At 38.7% G+C, this 18,533-nt stretch overlaps 1 protein-coding gene across 1 annotated transcript in view; it reads right to left on the reverse strand.

Annotated features, from left to right (window-relative positions):
- The window catches only part of TYR (tyrosinase), a 42,932-nt gene extending 27,718 nt beyond the window's left edge, over positions 1-15,214 (reverse strand). The window contains exons 1-2 of the mRNA XM_068181554.1: positions 14,229-15,214; positions 4,573-4,789 (exon numbers count right to left, since the gene is read on the reverse strand). Of these exons, the coding sequence (XP_068037655.1) occupies positions 4,573-4,789; positions 14,229-15,071 (1,060 nt within the window). The 5' untranslated portion in view covers positions 15,072-15,214. The remainder of the gene's footprint in view (positions 1-4,572; positions 4,790-14,228) is intronic.
- Between the last annotated feature and the right edge of the window lie 3,319 nt (positions 15,215-18,533).

Below are 18,533 nucleotides of genomic sequence, written 5' to 3' on the forward strand. Positions count from 1 at the left end.
ACATGATCCAGAGTGTGCCCAGGTGGCCAAGAAGGCCAATGGCATCCTGGCCTGGATCAGCAATGGTGTGGCCAGCAGGACCAGGGCAGTGATTGTCCCTTGTACTCAGCACTGGTGAGGCCACACCTCCAATCCTGTGCTCATTTCTGGGCCCCGCACTATGGGAAAGACATTGAGGGGCTGGAGCGTGTCCAGAGAAGGGCAACAGAGCAGGGGAAAGGTCTGGAGCACAAGTCCTGTGAGGAGCTGCTGAGAGAGCTGGGGGTGTTTAGCCTGGAGAAAAGGAGGCTCAGGGGAGAACTGATCACTCTACAGCTGCCTGAAAGGAGGCTGCAGCAACATGGGGGTCAGCCTCTTCTTACAGGCAATAAGCAACAGAAGAAGTTACCTCAAGTTGCCAAAGGAGATGTTTAGATGAGATTTTAGGAAAAATTTGTTCTTGAAAAGGGTGGCTGGGCATTGGAACAGGCTGTCCAGATAGGTGGTAGAAACACTATGCCTGAAGTGTTTACAAAGCATCTGCATATGGTACCTGCAAATATGGTTTAATAGTGAAAATGGCAGGTTAATAGTTGGATTTGGAGATCTTAGACACCTTTTCCAATCTTAATGATTCTGTGATTCTATGGTTTAGTGATGGACATGACAGTGTTGGATTTATGGTTGGACTCAATGATCTTAAACATCTTTTCCAGTCTAAATGATTCTATGGTTCTCTACCTGAGTCCAATTTTTTCCCATTCTCCCTGAGTATAATTTTTTTCTTTAATAAAGTTTTCACATTTTAGAGAAGTTCAGGTCAGATAGATGCATCTGCTTTAAAACAGGAGGAATATAAGAATTTTAAGGCCATATTCTTGAAGCTCTTTGAAGTTAGTGATGTTCTTCTAGCTTATATTTCTGCAGTATATATGCCATTGGCAAATTCACAGGAATTTTTCAGGGTTAAATCTTACATACTTTCTCAGATGGTGTTATTACTGTAATCCCTCTAAACTGAGCTAGCTGCAAAATCAATAGAATTTGACCTATGTGACTGGAGTAAATCAAAGTTTGCGATTATCTAATTTAGACCATGTCACCACCTACTTATTTTTTCTTAAATTTTCTCTTCTAGAGTTTCAATGTGATCTGTGCGGAGTAGTCTTCCTACTTCTCTAACAATGGCTTTTTGCAATTTGACAACATTTTCTCAGTGTGCAGCATAAATTTACCTAGGGGTGGAGGGTCAAGCCAGGTGAGGAATGTTGTCTGTAGCCTGAAACTGTTTCAATTAGAAGTTTCCTGTTGGCTAACTTCATTTTTAGAAACCATTTTTTTCTACAGCTTTATGGATTGCTATGAACATACAGAGAAATGTTTTCCAGATGAAAATTTCTCATTTCAGAAAAAAAGGAAAATGTCCTTTTGAAATGAAATTACATTTTGAAATGTTTGATGTTTTATTCCATTATTTCGTGACAAAATAGCAGTAACAATACATAATTGTGACAGACAATGGAATGCTATGACATGGTTTGGCTTGATAACATTTGTCATGAGTTAATTCATGAATAATGAGTGATACAGGGTTTTAGAAATTTTTTAATTTTCTTCTGTGACTTTGTGCAAAACTTAGAAGGCCCTAATTTTCATTTGAAGTTGCTGTGAATAAACTAATTTGAACTGTGGAATCTGCTCATAAAGAAAAAGAAAGCCTAAATTTTTCAGCTACCTCTTACTCTTAGGAAGTAGCATTCAAGGTGTCACACTCCAAAACTGAACTGAACAAAGACAAATTACTTAATTAGCAGTCAGCTAATCCATGTCTGATCTTTCTGGATGCTTTTAGACTAGGCTGATTTTCTGTTCTCTTGCATCCATGAAGTTTCCAATGAAATCAGCATTGTTCCCCAGTTAGGACCACAAATCAACAAGTCCTGTTTAAAATAATTGCTTCCAGGGGCAAAGTGTGAACTGCTCTTAACCTGTTGTTTTTCATTCATAGCAGAATCTGGTCTGTCACAGAGTGAGAGGGCAATTCATGGGCACAGCCTCATGGGAGTGTTTTATTGAACAATATTGGCCTTTTCTGTTTATGGCTGCTGTGAAATAAATTCTTCAGTGACATAATTTCTGTCTCTGCAGCAGCACCTTACGTTAGTCAAACAGAAATTTCAGCCTGCCTTGTTGTCATCTGCTTATAATGATGCTGATACTTGCCGCTTTGAAGGATGAAAGTTTTAGCCTTTGTTCCAGTGCACTGAGGAATGAAAAAGCATAAAATTTTGCCCAGAAGGGGATGTTCTATGTGATCACAAGTATTTTTCCTTACAGAACTGAAACCGAGGTGTAAATCTCACATTGGTGTAAATCAGGAGCTGCTCAATTACAGTCACTGGCTTAGTTCTGATCACCATTCGTAAACCCAGCGTAACTCCTATAAGGTCAATGCACTTACTTTGAATTTCCTTGGGATCTAAAAGGAATTAGAATTTGACCTTAGGTGTATTGGCACAAAATTGTGCAAATAAGTAAAGTAGGGTTGAAAAATGGTTTGCTTCAAAAAAGAACAAAATGTTAGGACCTACAAAGTGTTAAAAGGTTTGTAAGAACGCAGTCAAGAAGAAGTAGGCACAGACACTGTAAATGCAAGTCGCCAATCCAAACTTGGTATTTTTGCACAACTAAAAACTAAGCTAGCCATTTTAAAGAAAGGAGTTAATGCAATTATAAGGGATCAGTTTTCAGTAAAATTTCTTTAAAAATATTCTCCCATCTTTTTCAATATTAGCCATGAATTCTTGACTTCACATTGCAGTTGAGTATCTTGTTAGCTAAATAAGTTGGTTGCAGAAATATTTGTGGTCGTGTGGTGTAAAGTTGTGTTGAAATAATTCAGGTTAAAAAATGAAATAAAAAAACTCCCGCAGACTGTGCTTTTGCTTTAGTTTACAATACCAGTGGCATGATGGTAGACCCTCAGTAATTTATTACTTGTTTACTTCAATTCCTTTTTCTCTACTCTTTTGCATCTATTCACACACTTTATGGAGTAAAATGTAGGCAAACCTCTACTCAGTTTTGTCACCTTTTTCTTTCCAATACTTCATGTAGTTTCTGTTTTCAGGTACAGAAAGCACAGTTACATTTAGAGATGCAGACAATTATTGTCTGGATTCCTTCTAGACTGCTAGGGACAAATTCTGAATGTTTGATTATTTTTAAAAAAGAAAATGGTCCACTTTTCCCAGAAATAGCTTTATGGCATTCCACACTGCATTAAGACTAAGACTGAACATATTAAAACTTTTGCTGTCTTAGAATCATAGCGTGGTTAAGGTTGGAAGGGACCTTAAGGATCATGTTGTTCCAACCCCTCTGCCATCTAGTGATAGATGCCACTCACTCAAGTTGCTCAGGGCCAAAACCAACCTGGCCTTGAGCACTTTCAGGGACAGAACAGCTTCTCTGGGCAACATGCGCCAGTGCCTCACCATCCTCTGTGTAAAGAATTCCTAATATCTGATCTAAATTGTAACTCTTTCAGTTTAAAACCATTGGGCCTTGTCCTCTCACCATCTGCCCATATAAAAAGACCCTCTCCCTTCTTTTTTTTAAATCCCTTTAATGTATTAGGAGACCCCAGTAATTTTTCTCTGGAGCCTTCTCTTCTGCAGGCTGAACCCCAGCTCTCTCAGCCTGTCTTCATAAAAGAGTTGCCTCATCCCTCTTATCATTTTTATGACTCTTTTCTTATCCTCACTCCTACTCCTGTTTTGTATTGTTATGCCCTTATGCAGTTCCTTGAAAACCAAAAGCTCTGTGAGATTGAATGCAGATCACATTTAATTCAGCTGATATATGATATTGTAGAAATATAATAATTTTTAAATATAAAATGTGTTATCCTTGCTTATTTGGAATTTTACAAGATTCAAAAGAGTTTAGTAGACAGACAATTAAGAATTTCTTAGTAAAGAACTTTTGCTTACTAGCCAATTAGGAAAACTCAAAACAGGTTAAATAGCTAGATAACTAAACACCTAAATTCCGTTGGAAATTATATTAAGTATCGTTCTTGAGGGATAATTTAATCCATGTTCCTTAGAGTTTGGGAAAAACTCTGCTGTGGAGTTCACAGCGGAATGATGTAGACAGAACATGCCAGCTGGCAACATCCTCTTTCACCCATGTTACCCAGCCTGGTCCCTGGAAGACAGTGAATTCCAGGGCAAACATGCAGCCTCCATGGCTACATGGTTATGCATGGCTGTGCACAAGCAGATTATTGGATGTTCTCCTTTTCTGGTGTGCTGTATTTTTTTGCAGTGCCTGGTGCTGACTGTAGCAGGAGAAAGTATCTCCTAACAGGCTTAGGGTATGATCTAGTCCATAGTTTCTAGATTGTTATCAAACACCTTTAATGTGTTTTTTTCTGTCTTCTGCTATTCCAGGTGAAAGCATAACTTTTTCCTTTTTTTACAGTTATTCTTCACAAAATCAATTCAAACTACCTAGAGTTTGAAGACTCTAACCCCAGAGAGAATCAATTTACAGATGGAAATGGTGTAACAGAATAAAGCACGTTACCTTCCAAAGTGTTTCGGAAACTGTAATTGGCCATTTTATCCATGGGTCCAGATTCATACTGAGTCAGTGAAAGGCAAAATTCGACTTCAGCTGAGGATGGGAGCCTTGGGGTCCTTGATTTATCGTTGTTTCCAGGATTTCTCCTTATAGGCCCCTCGCCTGTGGCATTGCATAAAGCCTGTTGGCTGTTGTACTCTTCAGACCGAGTGCAAATTACCTGTGTAAAACACTTTCTATTAGAGGAGTTGCAATTACAAAAAAATAAAAAAGAGGTACTTTGATGAATTTTTTTGAAGAACAAAGAAAATGTACAATATAATAAGTATATTTCAAGAATACATATTATTTTTTAAGTTTCATGTGTATGATTTTAATATAAGATGGTTATTTCATAGAAAACAGCCCTCTAATACAGTGCACATTTTGAAGTAATACACTGATCTGTATCTGAAATTACCCATGTGGACTAAGGTATCAAATCATTCATGCTCTTGAAATCTCACTGAGGCTAAATTCAGTGTTACCCACCAATGCAGCAGAACAAAGAGTTGAATCTGCTACTGAATTTGCTAAATGGAGGATTTTTGGCTTCAGCAGGCTACTGAACAAAGCCATAATCACAGATTTTTTTTTTACCCAGTACAGTAAGTGTGGGAAATGTTGACTTGAAATATGAAAAAAAAAAAATATTATGAAAATATATGTGTGTACTTTGTCAGGGTAAATGGACAATTACTTTCTCTATGTCTCAATGATGCTACATGTATTAAATGGGAAAATCTGCTGCTGTACTTCCTAGAAATGTTGCAGAGATGAACTTATATCACCAACTGAAATACCATAGTGATGGATATTGAGAAAGGATCTTAAAAAGAGATGGATAAAGATGTAAAATACTGCCAGCCTCCGGCATAATTTATATAAATGCTCTGGGTTCACAGACAAAGTACAATTACAATGGCATAAAACATCATTATTTGTCAGATGATCTGCAGAAGCTGCCAGTCCACTCTGAGACTCCTGGAAGAGCAATGTAGTTCAATGGTGGGTCTATGAGAATGAAACAGAACAGCATCTCAGAATTCTCAGAAGTTTTCTGTATATTAGCAGGTAATGTTGAGGCTCTGAATCAAACTTAACTGTCTATTGCTTTGCTTTCCTTTGGAAAAAAACATCAAAACAAGTAAAACTCCAAACCACCAGAAATCCCTTTAAGACACAGGACTCTGCACTTAGCAAGTAATCAATGTGGCTAATAAGAATTTTGGGTAGGGAAAGAACAGGTCTCATTAGTGAGTGAAACATCATAGGGGAGAAAACAGCCAACACTAAAACCTCAACTTCTTTTATCCTGAAGGTATATTTCTGTTTCATGGACCAAAACAATGGACAAGAAGGTGAGTGAAAGCAATCATCTCTGCTTTGAATGAGATAGATGAAAGAACATGAAATTCTCTGTTGAAGGAAGTGGGTGGAAGATTCATTTCACCTATACTAGGCACACAGAAACTGTGAGATTGAAGCAACACTTTAGGATGACCTCTGCAGTCAGTGGAGAGGGAGGCATCTCCTGTGTGTGATACAGCTCTCCCAAACCAGATGTCTGGTAGATGAGATGTACTTGCCTCTAGGGGTGCCTAGCTCTCTCCATTGACTAAGTCAATGAAATAAAATTAGCAAAAAAATCAATGCTGAAACTGTCTCTGAACTGCAGTTAGCAAGGGAAGCAAAATTAAGAGTGTTCAACTTAATGCTCTATTTCTGCATTAGGGTGGGATGAATCACACCCTGGAGGCTCAGATGTGCTTCTGAACTAACTAAAGACAAAGCCAAAGGCAAGTTGATGTGCTGCTGAACTAACTTTTGAACGAGTGGAAAGGAGATCAGATGAATCCTTTTGTAAGTGATTTGATGACAAATTCATAGATAATGGTTGATGAAGCTGGTGATATAACACAGAGTCCTTAAGAACCTGGAGTTCTTAAATGATAAATTTTCTATGACTATGAATATGAATATAATGGAAAAACTATTCTCATCTTATTTGGGAGTATAGAAAAAAGCTTATCAGAGCAAATTTTCCTTAGACACTGCTCCATTAGCTGCAATCTGTCCATGTCTGTTAAAACTACTGCGGAGGCCTTGGAGGCTGTAGGTAGTTTTCCAGCAGAGAGTTGCACGAGCACATTTCCCCCAGAAGCTCACCAAATGGGTCAGGATTGTACCTCAAGAGGGACTCAGGTCAGAAGTGTGTCTCTAAAAAGTCTCTTCTAAGAATCTCCACCAAGAAAAGAGAGATAGTGACAGGGAGAGGCCCACAGTTATAAACATAGATAAACTATGGTTTGGTTTTTATGGTTTTATGATTAGTTTGTGTTACTGATTGAGTTGATTCCCATCAGAAGGAAAATAGGTGGATAGTTCAGAAGAAGCTCTAGTAATTTCTTTGTTTATAAAAATGTACCATTCTGTGTCCCTGGAAGTGCATTAGTGATGAAGGAAAATGTGTCTTGGCTGGTGAAGCTCAACCTGTTTCTCAGTTGTTGCTTGGCTCAGAAACTTCCATGTGTAGATTTTGTATCCATCTCTACTATGGGCTTTATCTAGGTTCATATCTCCTGGGTTCTCCATCCTGCCATCTCCTATCTTTCATCATTTTCCCTCTGACCTAGGGATATATCCCTATTGTGTCTTAAAGAGGAATCACATACTGTGTTCAAGACCCAGTTTTCAGATATTCAGGCAGGGAATCTTCAAGCATGAGCTTAAATATATCTCCAAACAAAGAAACTTTCCCCCTTTGTTCTGTTTATCCATTTCAGTGGGATTTAATGTAATTTTTAATGTCATAAGGCTTATAAATTTTTAGAGTGCTAATGTTTTTTTTTTTCCATTTATGTCTCAGTGTAGCCCTCATTAACGGTCTGACTAACCAAATTCATCTTAAACAGAAGCCAGATGCTACAAAGCATTTGGAAAGTCATGGTCAAGAAATGCCACAACTTAAGTTCCCGGAATGAAAACACTTGTCTGTAACCTTTTGCTATTTCTTTTTGTGAACTAAAAATCAAGGCCTGGTCATAAAATTAACCAGAAAGCTTTTCCAGAATGATTTAACTTAGGTGATATTAATTATGGTTCTATCATGTAACTATAATTTGCTGTTTTAATAGTCATGGGATATGTAAGTGATAATAGAACATAGATCAGTCAAATGGTTCTTTCTGGATATAATCTTCATAAATGGGTCATGCCATTGTTTTCTTTTCCTTCAGCAGGAATACTTTCTACTGTAAACGTGTTGGTTTAACTAAAACATGATATTTTATTCCCTTTTAGAACAGTCCTGAGCAAATTGCTCAGTTCACGCCAGACACGTTCAAATCCCAGCTGCACCTGCTTGTGTGAATTCACCAATTCCAGGGAAATTGTTAGGAAGATACTCTGAGGAAAAGCTTATGTAAGTAGTGAGCAGAGCAAATACCAGTAGATGGCAGTCCAGAATATGCAGCATCGCTTCTGGACCTTGTAGCACCCAGCAAAAATGTCCCTCTGTGCACTGCAGCTGAGATCTTGAACACAGCTATGCTGAGTGCTTCTTAGAAAACAGAGTGTAGAGGCTACTGTCTCACACCTGTAGCAAATGGGAAGGCCTTTTGTCTTGTAGTTTGCAGCTGCTTGCACAGACCAGCCCCTGTGCCAAAATAAAGGGAGCTGCATTACAGAAGATTTCAGTGATGTTCAGTCTTTTGCCTGCTGTCTTTAAATTCAAAGCTTTGGGGAATTTTGTGACAGATTTCTTGGGGTTACTTTTGCTTATTAGATCTGTGCTCACAAGGGCATTCAACATTGGTAATATATACCTAAATGCTTGGGAAAAGAGGATTCTCTATGATATGAAAATATGTGCTCGCTCACAAGGTGATTTGAAGTTCCTCAGGTCATTGGGGCAGTAGAGCCACTCAAAGGGCTAATCCACACCTCTGTGTCCTTTAGAACTGATCCCTTGCACTGCTTCTCCTCCGAGGCCACTGAGCTCCCCTCCAGAAGCTGTAGCAGCACATTTTCATAGTGCATGTTGCAGATTAAATAGCCTAAAAGAACCACTTCAGACTATAGTCAGAGCAACCACTTGACTTGCTGATGTGTGCCAGGCACAGAGATGGGATGTAGGCACTTCACTGCCTTCCTTCACACCTCCCCTCACCTGTTTGTCCTACAGGAAATCTGGACTCCTGAGTTGGAGCCCTGGGTCCCATTATGGAGCCAAAAGAGATTTTGTACTGATTCACTGTCTTTCTCTGTCTTTCTCCACTTATTCTCACAACCTTGCTTGGGAATCTCATTAAAGCACATGTCTCACACTAGATTTAAAACATTTGGCAGCTATAAAGAGCTTTAATATTTTCTCTTTTTTGGCTGCATTAGGCCCTGGCATAATTTAATCCTAATTAGGTGGCATCCAGAAGACCTTTACTCACCAAACTGGGAAAATGCAAGGAAATCCCCAGATACAAGCTGTACCTTGGGACCCTGTTTTTACAGGTGGAACTTTGACAGGTGTTGTATCTGTAGCAGACCAAAAGGGTTTTAAGAGTGTTTGTATATTTATATCTGGTTGTTCATATTCTGCTGAATATTTGCAGGAATGGAAAAGTTTAACATGCAGAGAATTGAAAGAAAAGGAGAAAATATACAAAGCAAAGCCTTAAAGAAATTCTAAGAAACATCTAAAAGGGTGAGGTCCTTGACTGTCTTTCCTCCCCTTATGGCACATACAAAAACTGGGGGTGCTGTGAAACTCAAGCTAAAAGGAGATAAGACAAACATGAACTGACAGCATTGAAACAAACCTGGGGCCTTCAAGGTATTTTCTCAGCCTTCAGTAAAAGCTGGCTGAGTTTCACCTTTTTGCATGAAGGCAGCCCAGAACTGAAGAGCAACCTATACCAAATTAAGCACCTCAAAATGGTGCTGGGGTGGAGTAGGAAAGCCTGTTAAAAATTACTGATGAAGTATTCACTAGCACCTCCTGGTCTGACAGCTCTGCAGCTGTCTCCAAGCTGTACTGTCACTGCTGCTGTCTCCATGTCTACCATGAAATCACTCAGACACATCTCTCTGGTGGGAGATGGTAGGCTTCTTCTGCTGGTGAATTATTAACAAACCCCAGTTTTTATGAAATCAACTAGCTATTGATTTATACACCTCTAAAGGTGTATATTCTTTATCTTTTACTTACATGACTCCTGAACAAGCATGGCTATACACTAGTGGACAGCCAAGCATCCAAGAGGCCAGCTCCACTGTCACCCACACATGATCCCTTGGACAGTCATTCACAGGGACATAGAGGCTGAGGATACTCAAGTGGCTGCTTCTGCTGTGCACTGATCATGATACCCTCCTGTTGCAGTCCTGAGGTGGCATGTGAAGAAGAACCTCTTCCTAACAGGAAATGTTTCAAATTTATAATTCATGTAAGTGTTTCGTCAGAGAACACACTTCCTAAATTCTTTCTTTATAGTTGCTCCATCTGGGCTCTTGCTTTTTAATGTACCAGCCTGTAGCTGGCACTACAATCTATTAAGTTGTAATAAAAAATAATGCTTGTGAGTTCCTTGGTATCCATAAGCAGATGGATGTAAGACTTTTACTGATCTAAAAATCAAGAAGCGCTGGCTTCTGGTGTTTGTATTTCCAAAAATTTCCTGCAGTTTTTAAAGGTAGATGTAAAATAATCTTTCAAATAATGCTGTCAGACAATTCAGCTAGCAATACATTTCGCTGATAAAATGTACTTAGAATTAAATAACTGTGTCTGAATAGCTGAATTCATATTTCTTGTGAAGTCATGTTTTCAGGTCATGGATCTAAAGTACTGTCATTATTACTTCAGAAGCATTTTATCAATTTTGTGTAACTTGTTTCTCTTTTGTAGTAGCTTTGCGTTTGTGTAAGTCGTTCTTCAGGGTGATATGGAATGAAGTGCTAAGAGAAATTTTCCATGCTTGCAACAAAGAATTGGCAGCAGGCTTACCCCAGCACATCTGAGAGCAGCCAGCTCTCCACGTTATGCAATTGCTTCTCTCAAGTCTTAGGAGAGACGAAATAGAGGGAGCTGAAGCTGGTGGTGTATCTTGCTTACCACAACAGCAAACTGAAATAGCACTTAGATTCTCCAACTTTATTTTCTTCATTCTGTGTCTAGCACACTGTGGGGATTCCCAGACTCTAACGTTAACAGCTAGAAGAAAGATTCTGCTTTTAATTTGCAGTAGGATTTTATGCATCTGCAACTTCATTGACTTCAGTTGTTTCTCAAAATTAGTTCTGGTGTAGAAGAGAGAAAAATTTAACCTCCTACTATTTAGAATTATAGAACAGTTTTGGTTGGAAGGGACCTTTAAAGGTCAGTTAGTCTAAACCCCCTGCCATGGGCAGGGACATTTTCAACTAGATTTTTTTTTTCAAATCCATTATTTTGAATAATTGTAGAAAACAGCACTAAAACAAAACAAAACCAAAATCTAAAAATTACATGGAATATCTCCAATTCCAATATTTTTTTCTGATAAGTTGATGTGGAATTGCAAAAATTGCTAAAGCATTAGTATGTCTCATGCAGTCCTAATGCTGAGTGTAACACTTGAATCATCACAAATAAATAACTGAAAATATGAGAACCCTTCTCACCGACCCTAAAACATGAGCTAAGCAAACAAAAAAAAACCAGTAAAGATTCCTGATAGAAATGCTGGTAAAAAAGGCAGGAATCAGAAGTGTCACTTAGATGAAATATATGAGAAATATGTGGATGGATAATTCACTCAGACAAGTGGTAATAGCAGCATGTTGAAGAAAAAGTAAGGGGAAAGCAAGAATTTCAACATGTATCCATGGGTAGCCACGTTGCTATGGCAACCCTTCAATGGAATAAAGTACTTTCTCCTTTCTTTGGGATTAAAAAAAAAAGAGGTATGCTTTTCTGCAAATAGGCACTTTACCTTTTTTAAAATAAATATAATCCATTTCCTAACATAGCAGGCATTGTAAAGACACTTAAAATTCTAAAAAGGACACCATATTATTGATGTGCTATTCCAAGGTTACTCTTGCCCTCTTATTTTGAATGCTTGCTAAAAGCATTCTTGTTAAATTCCTTCAAGTTCCTTCACATTTCTGGATCCTCCCCTTTTTTTTCTTTTTTTCTTTTTTATTTTTTTATTTTTTTCCCCTCATGCTGTTTAGCTACAGAGCTTAGATAATCAGAGCATTCTGCAGCAGATCTGTGGCTGTTTCCGCATTCAAGCTAAGGCTATTTTTGTTCCCTTTTGATTTTCTGGAGGAATATTTTGATCTCTTACTTTGTGCTACTCAAAGGAAATGTTATTCCCTATTAAGCATTGTTTAATTTCGTATTCAACTCTAATAAAGAAATATCTTTACCCCAAACTCTCGACTGAAAATGCAGATCTGTTCAATCTCTTTCATTCTTTCTCAGGATAAGACAGGAGAGCCATAAATAGATGGAAGATATTAGAGGGAAATGTTAGTATTTGAAGGTAAAGTTATCACATATTTTGGAAATTTTGAAAAAATTGTAACATTTCCAAAAGTCATTGAAAAATATAAGTGATAAGAATTTCCAGAAAATACTTGGAAAATGTCAGCAAACAACTTAGGTGCTCTTACCTATGTATACTGACACTGAATGTGTTTTAAACATAGCATACCTTTTATTCCTGCACCACTTAAAGTTATACAAAAACATCTCTTTGTATAACTTGTTCCATAAAAAAATCTTTATTTTAAGACTGTATTAGTGGGAACTAACTTCAAATGAGATATTATAAACCTGACTGTTTCTTAAATATATCAATTGCTACTAATAAATTTTCTGGGTATTTATTACCAAGATGAAAATATCTTAAGAATTTGGACACAATTAATAAAGCCTTTGAAAAAAAACAAAAAACACCTAAACACAATTACCTGACAACTGCATGTCTTTTAGAAAATCCTGCTTGTAACTTGCTGATTCCTGTATATTACGTGTCTCCTCCTACCTTGGTTATCTCATCCAATATACTGTATTGATATCTCCACTTGACACATGTAACCTGTGCAATTCCGGTTTCATTTTATCAATTTCCCCACATGTATATATTTCACACAACCATTTATTCAGCTTAGTGCAGAACAGCATAAGAGCCACTTCTTTCTGACAATGCAATCTAATTAAGCTAGTAGAGTTGTTCCAGATTCAAGCTGTTAGAAATAAGAAGAATTTGAGAAAATGGGATGAAAATGTGTGTTTGTAACTGTGGCTGTATCTATTTATGGCTACGTCTACACTAAGTTAAACATGTGCAGGAAATTTCTCAGGCACTGAGGCCAAGTGACATCAAATAATCCATGTCTATGTCAATAAAATAATTTTAGTCTCATAAATAGGGTGTCTCTATGTAAACATTCTCCTGGGAATGGTCCTTGAAATTATTCCTGTCTGAGGGACAAAAAGGTATGCCACAGAATAGCCTAAATAGTTCTGTTACTGTATCTCCAAATGCTTGAATTTAGAGGTATACGCACCCTCTGTTATTCAGAGGGCACAAATCAAGGCTAGATACTGCACAACCAGCCCAGTAAGCCCAGTTGGGTGCTGATTTGTAATATGCCTGAATATGCCAGAGCTGCTTGAATTTGTCTCTCTGTTATATCACTTAAACTGCCCAACCTTCATTTGGGCTGCTGCTACAGGAATAAATAGAAGATAGACTTAGATATACATAATCATAGACTTCAACACCAGAAGCAACTGTTGCTACTGTCATGATGGAGTGTGTCTATTGCAGCTGATAGACCTTTTTATTTTAGGCAATGTGGCAGTGATGAGCAAGAGACAAAAAGAGCCCTCAGTGTTATAGTTCAGCTACATGAGACCTTATCACTTACGTATACATGTAATGTCACCATTTTTTATGGTCTGATTTGAAGTGCTTTTAATTCCCAGGAATCACTATTGCATTTGCCTTTTAGTTCCTTTGAACAATGGAGATTATTTCTTCTCTATTTCTTTGAGCTACCGATGTGAATTACATAGCTGATTCTTCTCTGCTCTAAAGGTTTGGTTTACTTGTTTGCCTGTTTGTTTAACATTGAAAGCAGGTTAGTTAAATTTGATAGTTTTTAGCTCATGGATGGGAGGAATACAGTGGGAGAGGGGTAGAGTGCCTGAAAATTCTTTGCTTCTATTTCCATCATTCAGTCACCCACTGTTTTGCAATGGTGCTAGAAATTTATGTGCATAAATCCTGCTTCTCTGACCTAACTGGCAGAGCAGAGTAAAGCATGTTTAACCTGCTAAAGGCCATGTTTGGACACAAAGGTATAACTTTCCCCCTTCCACTTTATTTTTATGTTCTTAATTAAGCAACCTAAATCCTACAGTCAGAAAGAAATGAGACAAACTTACAAAATAACAGTTCTAAATGAATATTACACATAAAATCCCATTTGCTCTCTGGCATCGCTTACTTTCTCTCCAGGATTATCTAAAGAAAAATAGGCTAAACTCCCATCTTGTGCACCTCACCTAAGTGCTTAAAATCAGATGGGATCATTCCTTTCCCCTCTCCTTGTCCGGTTCTTACCTGCCACGAGGAGAAAATTGATGCTGGGCTGAGTAAATTAGGGTTGGTGGGATGTCTGCTGCCCATGTACTCATCATTGCAGACCTCACAGTCCTCTGCATCTCGCCAGTCCCAGTAGGGGATGGTGAAGTTCTCATCACCCGTTATCCTCTGGATCTGACGCTCCCACATCAGCAGAAAGACCCGATGCCATGGCAGGAAACCGGGGGCTTCGTGGGCAAAATCAATGTCCCGCCACACATTGGACCCACCTAAAAGTGTGTCTCGAGAGGCATAATAATGCATCCACACAAAGAGATCATACACATTGATGTCTCTGAACATGGGGTTGGAGCCATTGTTCATCTGGGTATGCGTGCCAGTAGCAATAACATAGTCCTGGCTAGGGATGTTTTTTGCCAAGTTAAGATAGGCAAGAAACTTGTTCTTCTCACTGGTGGTGAGCTGGAAGATGTTTCTTCTTGTTTTCACTTGTCTTTCAGTGCAGTTGAGCCCGGAGAATCCAAATTTGCACTCCCCACAGTTGAATCCCATGAAGTTGCCTTCACATCTACATGTCCGGTTGTAAAATACAGAGGGCCAGTCCTCTCTGTCATCCACTCCTGAAAAAGGGAACTGTGGTCCCAGTGGAGCCTGGGAGAGAAGGATGTTCTGGCAGGACCCTCTGCTGGAAAGCTCCCCACAAGGGGACCCGTCTCCATCCCAGGGGGGACAGCACTCCTTGCTCAGCAAACTCTGCACATTTGCACAGGCTCTGGGGAACTGCCCAGTGGATGGCTGAAGGATGACGAGCAGAAAACCCAGGGCAAATAGCAGCATACTGACAGAGCAGCAGGAGAGCATCAGCGTTATGCTTCAGTGCATGGAGCGTTCTCTCTGACCCCTCCAAAAGCCTGTGTATGAAAGGAATTCCTCCCCTCCACCAGGAATGCTTCACTGCTGGCTTCTGCTACAGTGCACCCTTCAATGTCCTTCCCCATTCCTACACGAGATGCATTTACATGCAAAATACACTTCAGGGTTAATCTCATTATCACATGTTTTAGGTGAAAGCCAAGTGACTTTTCCCCCACCCCCTACAAGTTTCAAAATACAGGCATTTATTATAAACTTTCATCTTCTGCCTAGCACATGATTGCTCTATCCTGGCAATTGGAAAGGAAGTAAAATTAAAGTTTGGACACTGAATCAATTGTAAGTTCTTATAATTCCTAGTTTGATTATATGCTTTAGAGTAAATGGTTGGTTAAATAAAGATGTGGCAGAATCTGGTTGGTTAAATAGGAAGAACAGTGGACATAAAAAAAAAAAAAAAAAAAAGAATTTGTGAACAAATTATTTTTTTCAACAGGAAGGCAAAATAAAATTTGGCCAGATTAAGTATAAGCATAGTGCAGAACCAGAAAAAAATTGACTTAACATTTTTACATTTCAGTGTAAACTGCCTTTTTTGGATTAGCATATGGCAAAGGGAGGTGAGGGAAGTAATATACTTTTAATAAGAAAATATTTTTTTTTTTCTTCTAGAATTGATAGTGTTTTCACAGTTGATGACACACAGAAGTCTGCATGACAGTCTTCTCCACAATTTTGTGGGAAACACAGACAATCTGCCAGTAGATTTTCAGAAAGCACTTTGAGCATCTGTCTCTGGATCAGGAAAAAAACCCCATTGACTCTTGTTGTTCTCCCATCAGGCAGTTTGCAAACACCATATCTGTGTTCCTTACTCAATATGTTACTGGGCAGCCTCCAGACCACCCACCTCTTTCTTCTTGTACATTAGCCTGAGCAGAGCTGCATGAGCAGATTTAAAAGTTAGACATTCTTTGAAGCTGCCCTTTGCGAGAGGACAACTGTTGTTTTACTGCTGGGCAAAGCGCACATGAGTTATCCATTATTTTCTTCACCTACTACTGCTGTTAGTAAGAGTGGTTTTCTTGGGTTTGTTTCTTGCTAAAAGCTTTATAAGTTATTTCCTTGTGCTTGGTGGGTGGATGGGCAGGAATAACATATAGGCAAATGAAGTGAGAACTTTGCTGGGAAACGAGGCCTTTGCTGGGATCAGGAGGTCATCACATGACCATGCTGAGGAGCACGAGGTGCTTTAATCCTGTTGGCTTCTACGCCTCAGGTATTCCAGGGGATTATCCCTGAGTCCCACTTCCAGGGAGCCTGTGATGGGGGAGCCTGGAGCAAAAAGGACAAAGGGAAAGTATTTGCTTTTTCAAAAAATATTTCTAACCATTGTCTGATGTTTACTATTTTTTACCTGATTCCCCTGGTTTCCATGTTTGGCTTGTAAAATGTATTCTATCATAGAAAGGCTACTTGTTTGATTTATTTTATTTTGTTTGTACCTGGCTGTTTGGGAAACCTTGACATTTCATTTACTGTTCTTCCCATGGATGCTACTACAAAATACAGTATGTGAGGAGAGACCCACCTCTGAGAATAACAATATGTGTTTTTTTAATTTTCACTGAAAAGCTACAGGGACTGGGAGAAACTTGAGGTAGAGCCTCAGAGTGAACCAGAAAAGTCCTCAAATAAATATTTATGCAGACAATCGTACACAAAAATACATTCAATACCCAGTTTTAATATTCAAATGAGATTTTATGTTCAGTGTTACAAAAGAAGGATCTGAGCCTTGAGACTTGTCATATGATGAGTTTCTGAAGCAGCTGGTTAACCACAGAATTCCCTGTGCAATGGTACAAATGAGAAGCTTTGAATCAGGAATGTGACTCAGGAGCAGCACACACCCCTCTTGCTTTATAGAGATGTCAATAGTTACTAGAAGGAAAACTCCCAGAGAAGTGAGAAATCTTCCTGAAGCTCACCTGCTGGCATGATTGCAGCATTAGGATCAGATTTTCAACACTGTGCTGCAATGCTAAACCGAGCTTCATGGAGAGACTGCCTACGGATTTCTGATGTAGTTATGGGTAAACACAAGGAACATTAGAAGTAAAAAAAAAAAAAACAGCATTGAATGGGGGCTCACATTACCTCATAAAATTAAGTCTTTGTTTCCTCGGAGCTGAGTGTGCTGAACTTCAAAATATCCTGTCTTCCTTTTGTAGAATGCCATGGAAATTTCCATTCTGGGCTGATAATACTGAAGCAATCAAGTAATATAAGTTGGTTTTAAGAAATTCTGATAGCTAGATGGCACCATGAAGGAAGTATCCCTCAGAATTTCTTGTTAATTACTTGTTAGGAATTCTGTGGGGATTTTAGGTCTAGTTGGCTATGTAGAATGGGGAAAAATAAATTTGGGATGGGAAAATGGAGAATATTTTTAACTATGGTTATTTTAAAAGCCAAGCACAAAACTCTGGAGAAACAAGGGCTGGATGGACAAAGCTGAAGCTGTTCAATTACCAGTGGAGATATGAGTTGTCTAGAGAAAAAGAGAAAAAAAAAATGGTTATTTGAGATTGATAATCAGAAGGACACTTGACAATTAGAGAACAAGTGGAAAGACAGATAGTCTATTAACCAGTCAGGAAATTCAGTCTGATAAACCAGTAGACTCAGATTGTGTGAACTAGTGAATGTTACGAGTTCAATGTTTTTATTATGTGGTCATGTTATTTTTGATCTGATACTGGGATACCTAGATAGAGGCTTAATGCATCAGAAAACAGACATTCAGACTGGTATGAAAACACAGGCCAAATATTAGAAGCAACTTCTAGGAGCAAGAAAAATGCCATTGATCTGTAGTCCAAAGCACGGGAGAAAAGGTGCTGATGTAATCAGAGCAACGAAAGTATAGAAACATTAGCAAACGGCAAAAGGCAGTCTCTTCCTGTTATAGACTGAAGATGGCAAGTAGCAGAAAAGTAGATACCAATCTATCAATCTACAGTCTGTACAAAACTTGCCTTATATCTGTCAGTCATGATGGCAGGACAGCATCTAAGGGGGATGCTAAAGCAATATTTCCTACAGTTTTGTTACACTCCACTTACACTTCCCCTCAGCTTTCAGATCTTTGCTGAAAGGCAGCCTGACTTCTGGCTTTTGGAAGCATGCTGGGCAGAGTGGAAATTTTAGTATGTGGCTCTCAATGCTTTCCTATCAGCTTTCAGAGCAAAAGTGTCAAACAATTTCTGAGTAGTATATGGCTCATGCCAGTGGCTGTGATAGCAGGCCAGGGCCCAGATTTAACTAGGTGGAAAATATTGTGCTGTTTCAGGAAATCCCTGTCTCTCCTAAGACCTCACTGAGGTTGTATGCACAGGTTTTTCAGATACCTACAGGTAAATTATTAATGTTTTTTCTGGGTTAATG

Source organism: Anomalospiza imberbis, chromosome 2 (genome assembly GCF_031753505.1).
Source record: "Anomalospiza imberbis isolate Cuckoo-Finch-1a 21T00152 chromosome 2, ASM3175350v1, whole genome shotgun sequence".
NCBI classification, from domain to species: Eukaryota; Metazoa; Chordata; class Aves; order Passeriformes; family Viduidae; genus Anomalospiza; species Anomalospiza imberbis.